The sequence below is a fragment of the Boleophthalmus pectinirostris genome, unplaced genomic scaffold (genome assembly GCF_026225935.1).
Source record: "Boleophthalmus pectinirostris isolate CB_2022bp ecotype Guang Dong unplaced genomic scaffold, ASM2622593v1 HiC_scaffold_7, whole genome shotgun sequence".
Taxonomy (NCBI): domain Eukaryota; kingdom Metazoa; phylum Chordata; class Actinopteri; order Gobiiformes; family Gobiidae; genus Boleophthalmus; species Boleophthalmus pectinirostris.
In genome coordinates this window covers 1653912-1667000 of record NW_026571473.1, presented here as the reverse complement: position 1 = coordinate 1667000, position 13089 = coordinate 1653912, and the positions used below count along the sequence as shown (strand labels likewise).

Sequence of the window (13089 nt, the reverse complement as noted above, 5' to 3'; positions counted from 1 at the left end):
TTGGAGACAAATAACGAAGAAAACTGTTTTTTCGTTTTCTTATTTTTGGTTTTATATTGAAAAATGAATGAACGAATGATACACGGATTGTGTACGAGTGTGTACATGTGTGTATGTGTGTTGAAGACCAGAGGAGGGAAGTGCTGTGTCTCAGATGACGTCACAACTTTTTCTTGGTAAATAATATTTTCAGATGCTTCAGATGCAACACTAGTGTTGTGATACACTAGTGTTGTGATACACTCGTGTTGTGATACAGTGAGTGTTGTGATACATGTTGTGATACACTACTGTTGTGATACAGTGAGTGTTGTGATACACTAGTGTTGTGATACATTAGTGTTGTGATACAGTGAGTGTTGTGATACACTTGTGTTGTGATACAGTGAGTGTTGTGATACACTTGTGTTGTGATACACTCGTGTTGTGATACAGTGATGTTGTGATACACTAGTGTTTGTGTGTGATACACTAGTGTTGTGATACACTATTGTGTGTGATACACTCGTGTGGTGATACACTACACTGTGTTGTGATACACACTCGTGTGTTGTGATACACTCGTGTTGTGATACACTCGTGTTGTGATACACTCGTGTTGTGATACAGTAGTGTTGTGATACACTCGTGTTGTGATACACTCGTGTTGTGATACACTGGTGTTGTGATACACTCGTGTGGTGATACAGTGAGTGTTGTGATACACTAGTGTTGTGATACACTTGTGTGGTGATACACTTGTGTTGTGATACACTCGTGTTGTGATACACTCGTGTTGTGATACACTCGTGTGGTGATACAGTGAGTGTTGTGATACACTAGTGTTGTGATACACTAGTGTTGTGATACACTCTGTGTGGTGATACAGTGAGTGTTGTGATACACTATTGTTGTGATACAATTGTGTTGTGATACACTAGTGTTGTGATACACTCGTGTGTGATACACTAGTGTTGTGATACACTCGTGTGGTGATACAGTGAGTGTTGTGATACACTAGTGTTGTGATACACTCGTGTTGTGATACACTCGTGTTGTGATACACTAGTGTTGTGATACACTCGTGTTGTGATACACTCGTGTTGTGATACACTCGTGTTGTGATACACTTGTGTGGTGATACACTCATGTGGTGATACTCGTGTTGTGTTACAGTGAGTTCTGAGTGATCGTGTCTCTGAACAATTAGTTTTTCTCAAGTTTGAAACAATGAAAAACAGTGAAGCAGCAATAAAAGGATCCAGAAGTCACCTGTTTGGACATTAAATATAGCTCTTAATATATCACAGATCTGCATGCAGATCATGACAAGACGACCTAAAAAAAATAAAAAACTCTTTTGTGACTCACCTGAGGGTCGTGACCCAGTCTTTGGGAAACGCTGCTGTAGATGATTTCACATCAACCTGAGGCCGAGGGACTGAAGATGGAAATGAGCCACATCGGCTTTTACATTACTATATAACATTCAAAAATTATAACACTTTAATACTTTACATTTTTACATTTGAAATGTTCATTAATATGTGCTGCCCCTTTACAAATAAAGAAATAAAAAAATAAAGAAATATAAAGAAATAAGAGCAGTGAGTATGAGGCAGGATCACTTCTAATAGAGTTCTGTTCAGTGACTTCACAGTGTCACAGTAATGAGGACACCACACCTCTATGTGCCTCTCTCTCTCTCCTCCCCTCTCTATCCATCTCATTCTCTCTCTCTCTCCACCAATTTATCACCACTTTATTTTTATGTTCTTATGTACTTTCTCTCTCTCACCTCACACTGAGCAGCCCCCCTCTCTCTCTCTCCCCTCTCTCCCTTCCCCCTCTATCCCTCTCTTACCACACACTGAGCAAGTCTCTTTTTCCTCCTCCTCATCCCCCTTTCTTCTCCCTCTCTCCCTCCCTCAGAGCAGGTGAGTAGTTCCTCTTGACAGTTCCTCTGTGGCTCCCCGGGGCCGCTGCTCCTGTGAGTCTTTTGTCATCTTTAAACAAGACACAGCCCTATTCTCCTCCTCCTCTTCTAATCACTCCTCCTCTCCTCGTCACGTGATCACACTCTCTCTCTTATGTCCCTTTCTTTTTCTCTATCGCTCCTATTTTTCTGTTTGCTCTATACTCTCTCTCTCACCACACTCTCCTCCTCCTCTAGCTCTCCTGCTCTCCTTCTCTACTCCTCCCCCTCTCCTAATCACTCCTCCTCTCCTTCTTTTCTCTCAGATGACCTGTAAATGGAATACTTCACACTCTGTCTGGGGGATCTGTCTCCTCCTCAGATCTGGAGGTGATCATTTCATTTCATTCTTTCATTACGAGCGCCTCTTGTGTCCTGCTCCTGTCCCCATCTCTCTTTTCTCCTCTACCCCTTTCTCCCCTCTATCTCTCTCTGTCCGTTCTTCTCTTCTCTCCCTCTCTCATCCCTCCTTTCTTCTCTTTCTCTTCTTCCTTGTTGTTTCTGGGCACGGTGGTGTATTAGAGCAGGACTTTCTCATTGCTGCTGGAAGGTTGTGGGTTCCATTCCCAGACAGAGTGAGTCTGTTGCATTTATGGGCCCGTGTGTGACTGGGATTCACTAAAGCTGATTTTTAATTCGCTCGTTTAATTTGTTTGCTGCCATATTCACCAGCGCCCAGTTACGAACACCGCCACATTCATTTACATTTCATTTACATAGAAAATGAACATGGGTTTGGTTAGAAACGCCCTCTGAACTTCCAAATATGACCAGTATGGGTTTGGTGTTATGACACGTGAAAGTGGGAGGGAGAGAGTGATGAGTGAGTGATGTCCAAACTAGGGAGGGGCATGATTAGTCGATTAATCGATAATGATCATTAAGAATTTCATCGATTATGTTCATTTTAATGAATGTAGGTTGCTGTGTGTAATGTAGGGTGACCAAACTTCCATGTCCGGGGACAAACAGGGGTGTGTACATGTGTCTCTGCGCTCAGAAGGAGCGAGACACAAACAGTGGGTCAGTCTGCAACATACTGAAGCACAAATGTGGATTTAATAATAATAATAATAATAATAATACATTTTATTTATATTGCACTTTACATAAAATAATTCAAAGTGCTACAGGTAAAACAATGAGTAAAAAGGTGCATCGGAAAAACAGTGGATCAAGCTAAAACCAGTGCAGAATTTATAAGATAAAACCAGAATAAATACAATTAACAAAGGCTTTAGTAAAAAGGTGTGTTTTAAGATTTTGTCATTTAACAATGACTTGTACAAGAAATTCCACACTTTCTGTTCCAGTCGGGACAAGTGTGAGGCCATGTGCACAGTGTATAAAGCAGGTACATATGTTTCATGTCCAGTGGGAAAAAGTTCACCAGGACACAGAAAACATGAAAAAGTTTTGCCAGGTGAGAGTCGCTCAATGTCGATGACGAGGCCCCACCCCCCTCCCCCCGTACAGTGTCCTGGTTTTCACAAACACAAATATGGGCACACTAACCTGTATTCACCTGAGTCATGCCACATCAGTGACACAAGAGCTGTTTGTTTTTTTTTCTTCGCTTAGTTTATGCAAATTAGTCATGTGGTTTTAAGTTTCATTTCTGTTGCGCAAATCTGCATTAAACACATGAAAATGTCAAACAGCTGATGTGGCTCTAGAGTGGTTACGGTTTATATGTCATAAAGTTGAATTTATTTATGCAGATTAGTAGTGCAGATAGTAATAATAATGATGATCATTTTAATGATTAATCGATAATCAATCGTTAATTCTCTCAACGATCGATTAAGAAAATTTTATTGAATGCCCATCCCTAGTCCAACCTCACATGACGCTCTCAGGGAGGAAGATTTAAAACTTACTGCAATAAGTGGACACTTTATTGTATTTATCATGCTTTGTATGATCACGGACCCATGGTAAATAGTGGGGGGGGGGGCTGCTCATGGGTCAGGGGGCTGATGGGGGTGCAGGCTGTGTCAGAGGCCTGTGTGGAGAACACTGGGGCTGGGACACTGTTCTATAAAACTCCTCATAAATGTTATTGGATCACAGTCATATGTTTTTAGGAAATAATTTAAGAAAACTGTTTGTTTGTCTCCTCAGATGTCCTCTCTTTGTAACTGTCTCCATGTCTCCTCAGATGTCCTCTCTTTGTAACTGTCTCCATGTCTCCTCAGATGTCCTCTTGTTGTAACTGTCTCTCTGTGTCTCCTCAGATGTCCTCTCTGAAGGCCAAACTGAAGAAGGCGTCCACGGCGACAGGCAGTGGAGTGTCTCGAGCCTTCCTCCGAGCTCAGGCCGCTCTGTTTGGGACGTACAGAGACGCACTACGATACAAACCTGTAAGAACCTCCACTCTCACCTGTGATTGACTTGCGTGTTATTTTGTGTGTATGTATGTTTATGGAAGAATGTTCAGGAGTTACCATGGTGACACAATGCACACACTAGAAGACACTGTCAAGTTTTAAAAAAGTCTTTAGAATTTCATTTCTCTTGAAAAAGTTTTACGATCAAAATTAAAACAAGGTCAACAAATGTTAAACATAACAACAATTTGAATACATGTATGAAAGTCATCAATAAATATGGAAGGATTCTCAGAAAAAATGAGCATCAAACCTCCATGTTTGTTTTCCGAGTGGGATGTGTCTATTGACAAAGTCGACCTTTTCTAATCTTTTGAACCATATCACTTTTGCTTCTGGTTCTGATATTGTCATATTTTAGTTTTGGGATTCGGACATCGTTAATTGTGTGATTGTTGGACCCTAACAGCGGAAAACGGGCTTCAGAAGTTTGCAAACTCCATAACTGCAAAAGGGAATCCGAAGCCTATTTTCCGCTGCTAGGACATTCCAACAACCACACAAGTACGATGTCAGAATTCCATAAGTAAAATATGAAGATATCAGAACCAGAAACAAAAGTGATATGGTTCAAAAGACTTGAAAAGATCGACTTTGACAATAGACACATCCCACTGTAAAATCAAACATTTTTCTGAGGATCCTTCCCAGTATGCATTGCACGATGACCGGAAGTCCGAAATTCGTGATGCGTGTATTGTATCTGGTGTTTTTCACCTGCATAATGAGTGCGATGTTGGTCTTAATTTTCACTTAAGTGGTTTTAAAAAGGTCTTACAAAATCTTAAATTTGGGGTAGTCAAACCTGGTCACCCTGGTCTTATACAGTATGGAATTACATCTATATAAACAGGAGCCTCTGTTCCTGCACCACCAGACTCAACAGCTTCATCCAGCAGGCTGTTAGGATGCTGAACTCTCTCCCCTCTCTGACCACCAGGGAGCCAGGAACAGATCTCCACAAAGAACACTTAGACTCAGACCCTCCCCAACTCCCCCAAAACACTGTCTTGTGCCTTACCTTTTGCACTGTTTACATTTATTATTATTTACACACATGGGAGTGAGAAACACAACTCCAGTTCTTCTGTGTTTTTTTTTTTTTTGTATGAAGAATTAACAGTAAACTTTTTGAACTTGAACTTGAACTTGAAGAATGTTCCTAAGGTTGGTTTTAACTTTCTATTTCCATGTAATCATGCAGGTGACCTTCTAGAAGTCACATGTTGTACCTTTAAAGCAAAAAAAAAAGAGTCTTATTTCTTCCTCCAAACTCTCCCATCTGCTCCAAACCAGAGTGTCTTACTGAGAGAGGACTTAGTGTGGCCCTCTCCAATAATAAGAGCTAATCTGATAATTGACCTGAACAAATGAGTGAACCTGAATCAGTTTCTTGCCCAGCCGTCCATTATATTTATGTTTAACTCAAACGAAGTTGTTGTTAATTCACTGAGAGTCTGTGTCAGTCTGCAGCTCAGAATCACTCAAATGTCAAACGTCCACAAACATTCTGGACTTTCTCTTTGAAGATCTTTTAGCCTCGTTTGGTGTGAGACCTGTTCTGAACCTGCACTCTCTCTCTCTCTCTCCGTCTCCCTCCCTCTCTCCTCTGATCACTCTTTCCTCGCAGCGTATCACTGTGAGTCCTGTTTGTCAAATAGCTGCTGCTTTGTTCCTTTGGCTTTGAGATTAATTGGAGTTTGTGGACTCCAGGAGCCTGTGTGCTGCATTATTGATGTGAGCTCGTCTACTGTGTGTGTGTGTGTGTGTGTGTGCGTGCACATACGTCTGTGTGTGTGTGTGTGTGTGTGTGTGTGCGCGCACGTACGTCTGTGTGTGTGTGTGTGCGTGCACATACGTCTGTGTGTGTGTGTGTGTGTGCGTGCACATACGTCTGTGTGTGTGTGTGCGCGCACGTACGTCTGTGTGTGTGTGTGTGTGTGCGTGCACGTACGTCTGTGTGTGTGTGTGTGTGTGTGCGTGCACGTACGTCTGTGTGTGTGTGTGTGTATGTGTGCGTGTGTCTGTGTGGTTGTGTGTCTGCGTGGGGTGTGTGTGTGTACGTGTGTGTGTGTGTGCCTATGTGTGTGCGTATGTGTGTGTGTACATGTACGTGTGTGTGTGCGTATGTCTGTACATGTGTGTGTACGTGTGTGTGTGAAGGGGTGTATGTGTACGTGTGTGTGTGTGTATGCATACGTGTGTGTGTGTGTGTGTGTGTGTGTACGTGTGTGTAGGGGTGTGTGTGGGTGTACATGTGTGTGTGAAGGGGTGTGCACGTACGTTTGTGTGTGTGTGTGTAGGGGTGTGTATGCGTACGTGTGTGTGTGTGTGTGTGTGTGTGTGTGTGTACGTGTGTGTAGGTGTATGTAGGGGTGTGTGTGTGTGTGTACGTGTGTGTAGGGGTGTGTGTGTGTGGGTGTACATGTGTGTGTGAAGGGGTGTGTGTACGTGTGTGTGTGTGTGTGCGTGTGTGTGTACAGAGGTATAGGAGGGCTGGTTCTCCTCTAAAACCACAGCAAAGATAAAAAAAGAGGACAGAGATAGAGACAGAGGAGAAAGAGATGAGAGGAGGGAAGAGGAGGAGGAGAGAGAGGAGAGAGAGATAAGAGGAGGAGAGAGAGAGGAGAGAGAGATAAGAGGAGGAGAGAGAGAGGAGAGAGAGATAAGAGGAGGAGAGAGAGAGGAGAGAGAGATAAGAGGAGGAGAGAGAGAGGAGAGAGAGATAAGAGGAGGAGAGAGAGAGGAGAGAGAGATAAGAGAAAGAGACAGAGAGGAGGAAATACTGGACTTGACTGTATTAGTTTGGACATTCACTGAGCCTTATATTACTGGACTTGAATACTTTTTGTATTTATTTGTTTATTTATTTATTTATTTTTATTTATTATTTATTTATTTATTTTTAAACAGAGAAAATATATAAGATAATTACATTCAAATGGTGTGGAACCATAACCTGATTTCAGCAGCCGGTTTCACTTCGTACAAATCGTCTGACCTCATAGTGTCAGAATTCGTTCACTTGACTGTAGGTGAGTACTTTTTATCATTTAACCAATCACTGCTGTTTGGTCGTGATGTATGTAATGCGCCGCTAATGGGGTTAACTGGTATATTAAGCTTTTCCCAAATCTCATAGGAAGAAGGACAATAACGTCTTTCCCCTTGATAAACTTCACCAAACATTCTCTTGTTCTGACTTTAAATCCTCGATCTCAGGAATCGTTGACAAGACAGAATATATGTCTCTTCTCTGATTGGCTGGTGCCTGAACTCGCACTTCTGGGGTTTTTGCAAATCATCTAGTGTATTCTGATTCCTGACCTAGTTGCTGGAGAGAAATGGAATTGAGTGGAGACACTAGGTGGCACCAGCCTGAGTAGTGGAACCAGGCTTATCAAACTTTTTACACCAAAACGCTGCTCGAGTGTTTGTCCTCTGATCTGAAGGTTGGCAGTTCAAATCCCATTCTCGACATAAACATCAGAGTGTCAGATCTACTGACCCGATTTCAGATCTCACAGATGAATACTGCTGTTGTGTCCTTGGGCAAGACACTTAACCCACCTCGCCCCCAGTGTCTGTGTATACTAGTGTGTGAATGTGTGAGTGGTTTCTTGTTGTAAAACTCTTTAAGCCTTGAAAGTGGAAAAGTGCTGCATAAAAATGACACCAAAGATAAATAACAGTTAAACAACACATTTAGATCACTTTTGTCTTATTGTAATTTTGTTTTAAGGAAATAAATGCTGTTAAACTGGACTGGTCAACTGATACTAGATATTGATTATCAGCAGATACTTAAAGGTGCATTGTGTAACTTCAGTGTTTCCCACAGAAAATTGGTCATTGGTAAAACAGTGAACAGGGGCAAAAGCGAAGACAAAGCGAAGACAAAGTGAAGACAAAGTGAGGAGAAAGTGAGGACCGGGGTGGGGGGTGGAGAGTCTATGTCAGCAAAAGTGAGGACCGGGCGTGATGACCGTAAGCGGCCGCCCTAACTATAAAGCTCTGAAGGAAACTCATAACTTTTCTAGTTGAGGGTCTGTCAAAAGCTTTCTGGAATGTTTCACAGTATGGCATTAAACCTTTCTATCTTCATGGAAACCAAACCAGACCAAGTCCCAGTTCAGATCTGTGGAGAGGCGACCCCGCTCACAGTCAGAATGTCTGTTTTTCTAGGTATTTTTGAGCTCTTAAACCACTTGTAAATTAATAAATGTAAAATTGAGATGTTTAATGTCACACTGTGGAACATTCCAAGCAGAACAATGACATCTCCATAAAAATAACCGGAACTGAAAAGTGCATCTTAAGTTCAAACTTCACTTACGTCTTTGTGACAGATCCTCCTGATGCTGAAGCGTGTGTGATGTTCAGAGGTTTTTCCTGGAGACAGATTGGACCTTCTCGTCTTCAGACCGATGTCTCCACAGAACACGCACGGTTCTGCAGGGGAGCCACGCTGAGCTGCAAATGAAACAATAGCGCCACATGCTAGCTAACAGCGTAAGGGTCCCTCAGCTGACTCCCCCTGCCCTCCCACCACACCCCGATCCCCTCAGACCCCCTCGGAGCTCCACACCTCCAGCCCGTCTCCACATGTGCTAACCCAAAGAGCCGCAAATAGAAATTATTTTTACAAGTGCAGATGAAGTGTGGAGAGGTTAGAGTGTGTGTGTGAAGGACAGATGTACACACCGCGGGGGGTAAATAGTGTTTCTACAGAGAGAAAATCGAGTTTGCATGTTCTCTCTGTGTGTGATGGTTTCCACTGAGTACTGATTCTAGATGAGTAAAAGTATGAAAATCAACTTAATAATATAATAATAGATCATATACTTTATTTTCTCTCAAACAGAAAACACTCCATACACACTCACTAGAATCATGTGGATGCTTTCAGACCTGGAACTGTCAATCTCTACTGAAGATGTGTGAAGAATCTCTCAGTCGTCCAGCTAGAATCCATGGCGAGGAGAAAATTCAGTTTGTCACTTCAACACAGAGCTCAAGTGGTGCCTACAAGCACAGAGGGAAAGGAGAAAGAAGAACAACATGTGCAGAAAGTCCTCTCTGTTTGTGGATATCCAAAATGGGCCTTCAACAAAACCAAGAGAACTAAAACACAGGACAACAGAGAATCAGAACCCAGGAGAAAGGGGGGAATTATTACTTACATGGCTGGTGTTTCTGAAAAACTGCAGAGGATCTTCAGACAACATGAGATCCTGGTCTATTTCAAACCTACGAACACTCTACAGAAACTGGTCCAACCAAAGGACAAAACACCGAGCCACAGACAAAGCAATGTGCTCTACTCCATTCAGTGCAGTGAACCCTACATTGGAGAAACTAAGCAGACACTTCACAAGAGGATGAACCAACACAGTCGAGAGAGCAGCAGTGGACCTCAGTCTGCTGTTCATCTCCACTTAAAAGCCATGGACCACTGATTTGAGGACAGCCAGGTACAGATTTTAGCCAGAGAAAAGAACTGGTTTGAGAGGGGAGTGAAAGAAGCCATTTTTGTTAAGAAAGAAAATCCTTCTCTAAACAGAAATGGACTCAGACACCATCTGTCTCCTATTTTCAACTCCATCCTCAAATCTAATTCAAACAAGAGAACAACAGGTGTATCAGGTCAGGTCCAGAGGTGTGGAAGCTCCATTATGGCCATGAATTGTTCTGTTAATTAGACCCCACACCCTGTACAGGTCAATAGGCCAAATTAACAAACAGAAACTGTAAACAAGTGTGTGTGTTAGTTTCAGTGCAGTTAGCTCCTCCCTGCAGATATAAGGAAGTGTCCACCAGCGTCTGACCAGAACTGAAGAAGCAGCTTGGATGAGCTGAGAAAAATCGTCAACCAAACTAACTTTTGTCCAGTCGATAAACTGAATTTTCTCCTCACTAATCCCTACTGATAAAGGGAAAATGAAAACTACCACTTCATGTCTCAAAGCATTTTGAGCTTTTATACATGTAGACAAACTGTGGTGGCACGGTGGCTGAGTGGTTAGCACTCATGCCTCACAGCCAGAAGGTTCCGGGTTTGATCCCTGGGCCTTTCTTTGTGGAGTTTGCATGTTTCTCCTCATGTCTAGATGGGTTTCCGAGTACCCCGGGTTCCTGAATCAACCCAAAACATGTTACACAGGTCTCCAGGAAGAACAGATGATAGTCAAGGTCAGTTAAATACAATCAATCAATGAACCTGCCATGGGACAACAGGTGGAAATGAGCGCTGGTGCTACAACCTGGTACAAACATCTCTCCTGTTAAGGTTCATGTACAAATTGTGTGCTGTCCCTGTCTCATTAAATAAAGTAAAGTAAGTAAAGTCATAAAGATTTACTCAAACATGTGTGAATGAAACAAAACACAAGTCCAGCTCTGTTTTTGAGGAGGAAACAACATTCTCAAACTCCACAAACACAACTTAAAGAGTCACTTTTGTGTAATATAGGACCTTTAACCTGGATTATGTTTTGACAATACTGGAACTATTCAACAGTTCTTCGTTTACACAAGCTTCAAAATTCATCTCATAATGTAACTGTCCCGTTAAAGGTACATTGTGTAACTTTTATGCTAGAGGGTCTGTCAAATCCTTTTCTCCATGGAGATTGAAGATTATTGCTTTGTCTGGAATGTTTCACAGTATGGCATTAAACCTTTCTATCTTCATGGAGACCAAACCAGACCAAGTTACAGGTCAGATCTGTGGAGGGGCGACCCCCCTCCCAGTCACAATGTTTGTTTTTCAAGGTATTTTTGAGCTCTAAAACCACCTGGAATTGAATAAATGTAAAGTAGAATGAAACTGATATAATGTGAGTTGGAGCTGCCGATAGCCGATATAATCACCGATATATTTAGTGATGTAAAAATTCACTGTAAATCTTGAATTGTTTAAAAAACTTAGGTTTGGCTCTAGTGGATTTTAAATTGGGTTTATTTAGGCAACATTTATTGTTATTCTGCCTCTTTACATCATATTTACAGACAGTAGGTTGACTTAATGGCATTTTTGCATCACATTCTAGACACTAGTGATGGGTATTCCAGTTCTTTTTAGAGAACCGGCTCTTTTGGCTCGGCTCACTAAAAGCAGCTGGCTCTTTTGGCTCCCAAGCGGCTCTTCAGATTGTTTTGTTGCAAGCAGGACTAAAGCAGGACTAAACCAGGAGTGAAAAAGGACTAAACAAATCTAAACCATGTGTAAAACAGGACTAAACCAAAACTGAACCAGGACTGAGTGTCGGGACTCGGTCTCTATCTCTCTCCGTCTCTCGACCCCAAGATTAGTCCTGGTTGATTTATTTCATGCTGAACTACAGCCAAACATGCACGTTTTTTCTATCCTATGCATACGCAGATTTCTGAAAGTTTCGTTTTCAGCCGCTGCCACTGTCAAACTCCTACGAGTCTGCACGCGGTGTGAAGAGAAAAAAAGTCAAAGAAAGAGAAAACACGGCTCCCAATAAGGAGCCGGCTCCCGTCGTTTGCTTCAAAGAGCCGACTTCGTTCATGACTACTAGCTAGTAAAGAAACTACTGCTATTAGCCTTTAGCCGTAAATGCTGCGCACCGCGGTAATAATTATATTCACAAATGTCATAATTCACACCACTATTCACATCTCAATTACATGTCAATGCAGGTCCAGTAACAAATAAATGGCCAATAAAGTCACTTTACAATAGACCAATAGAAGAGAAAACAGTCTGTATATGTGGGAGAGCTACAGCAGCTAATCGCTAACAAATGACCAAAACTAGCTTCGTCGACATTTCCAACACTCAGCGCTCACACAGGCTCCTCCCACATCACAAGTCTGAACTAATAAATGTCCTTTTAATCCAGACTCAAACCGATTGTTGTAAAAAGAATATAATGTCTGTGTTTGGATCTATGTCTGCGAGTGTAAACAAACACACGTGAGTGACGTGACGTGATGTGAGTGACGTGTGTTCAGGGACAGTATGGACACACACACAGACAAATGACTCCGCAGATAAATACTGATGTGGAGCCACATATTTGGACATTTATCTGTCTGTAAATTGGAGTAAATGAACATAATGTAGAGAGTCTAAGCTTTATAACGACGTATCACATGCCCACATGAAATATCGGCCCCATCAGCAAACATATCGGCTAATAGCCAATATGTCTCCAGGTGCCCATATCAGCCAATCAACCAATATATCAGTCAGGCTCTAGTAAATATAACCCTTTAAAATATAAAAAAAAAAATAGTGAATAAAATACTAGTTTCCAGGCAGAACAATGAAAGGTTACACACCTTTAAGCACCTTTAACACTTATTTTGTTTTTCTCTCATCTCTAACCCGTCTTATATCTGTCCTTTTCCAAACTCTTTAGAAAGTTGATGCTAGCGGAGCCTTCTTCCTGTGATGTAATCCAGGACACTGCTCCCTCCTCCTCCTCCCTCCATCCCGCTTCTATAAACACTCTTATTTTCATCCTCTTCTCTGTAATCTCACCCCGAAAAGACAAAGCGCATTATTGTTTTATAGCACCAGAATTCACAGCGACAATAAGAACCACGCGAGAGGAGCGGCGTTAATTAAAGCGAATGTAAAACGAGCTAACGGCTGTGACTCGCCTCCAGGTTTGTCGTTGCGTTTCTTTCGCCCAAAGCCCAAAACCATGATGTAAGCAACAGTAATTTTGTGATAATATTTTAACGTTTTTGCCTGTTCTGTTGCAATAA

At 42.0% G+C, this 13089-nt stretch overlaps 1 protein-coding gene across 2 annotated transcripts in view; it reads left to right on the top strand.

The window, feature by feature from the left end:
- LOC110162786 (DENN/MADD domain containing 1B) overlaps positions 1-13089 on the top strand; it is a 378748-nt gene that overhangs the window by 295463 nt on the left and 70196 nt on the right. For both annotated transcript variants that reach the window (XM_055165337.1, XM_020927684.2), the window contains one exon: positions 4192-4317. In XM_055165337.1, the coding sequence (XP_055021312.1) occupies positions 4192-4317 (126 nt within the window). The remainder of the gene's footprint in view (positions 1-4191; positions 4318-13089) is intronic.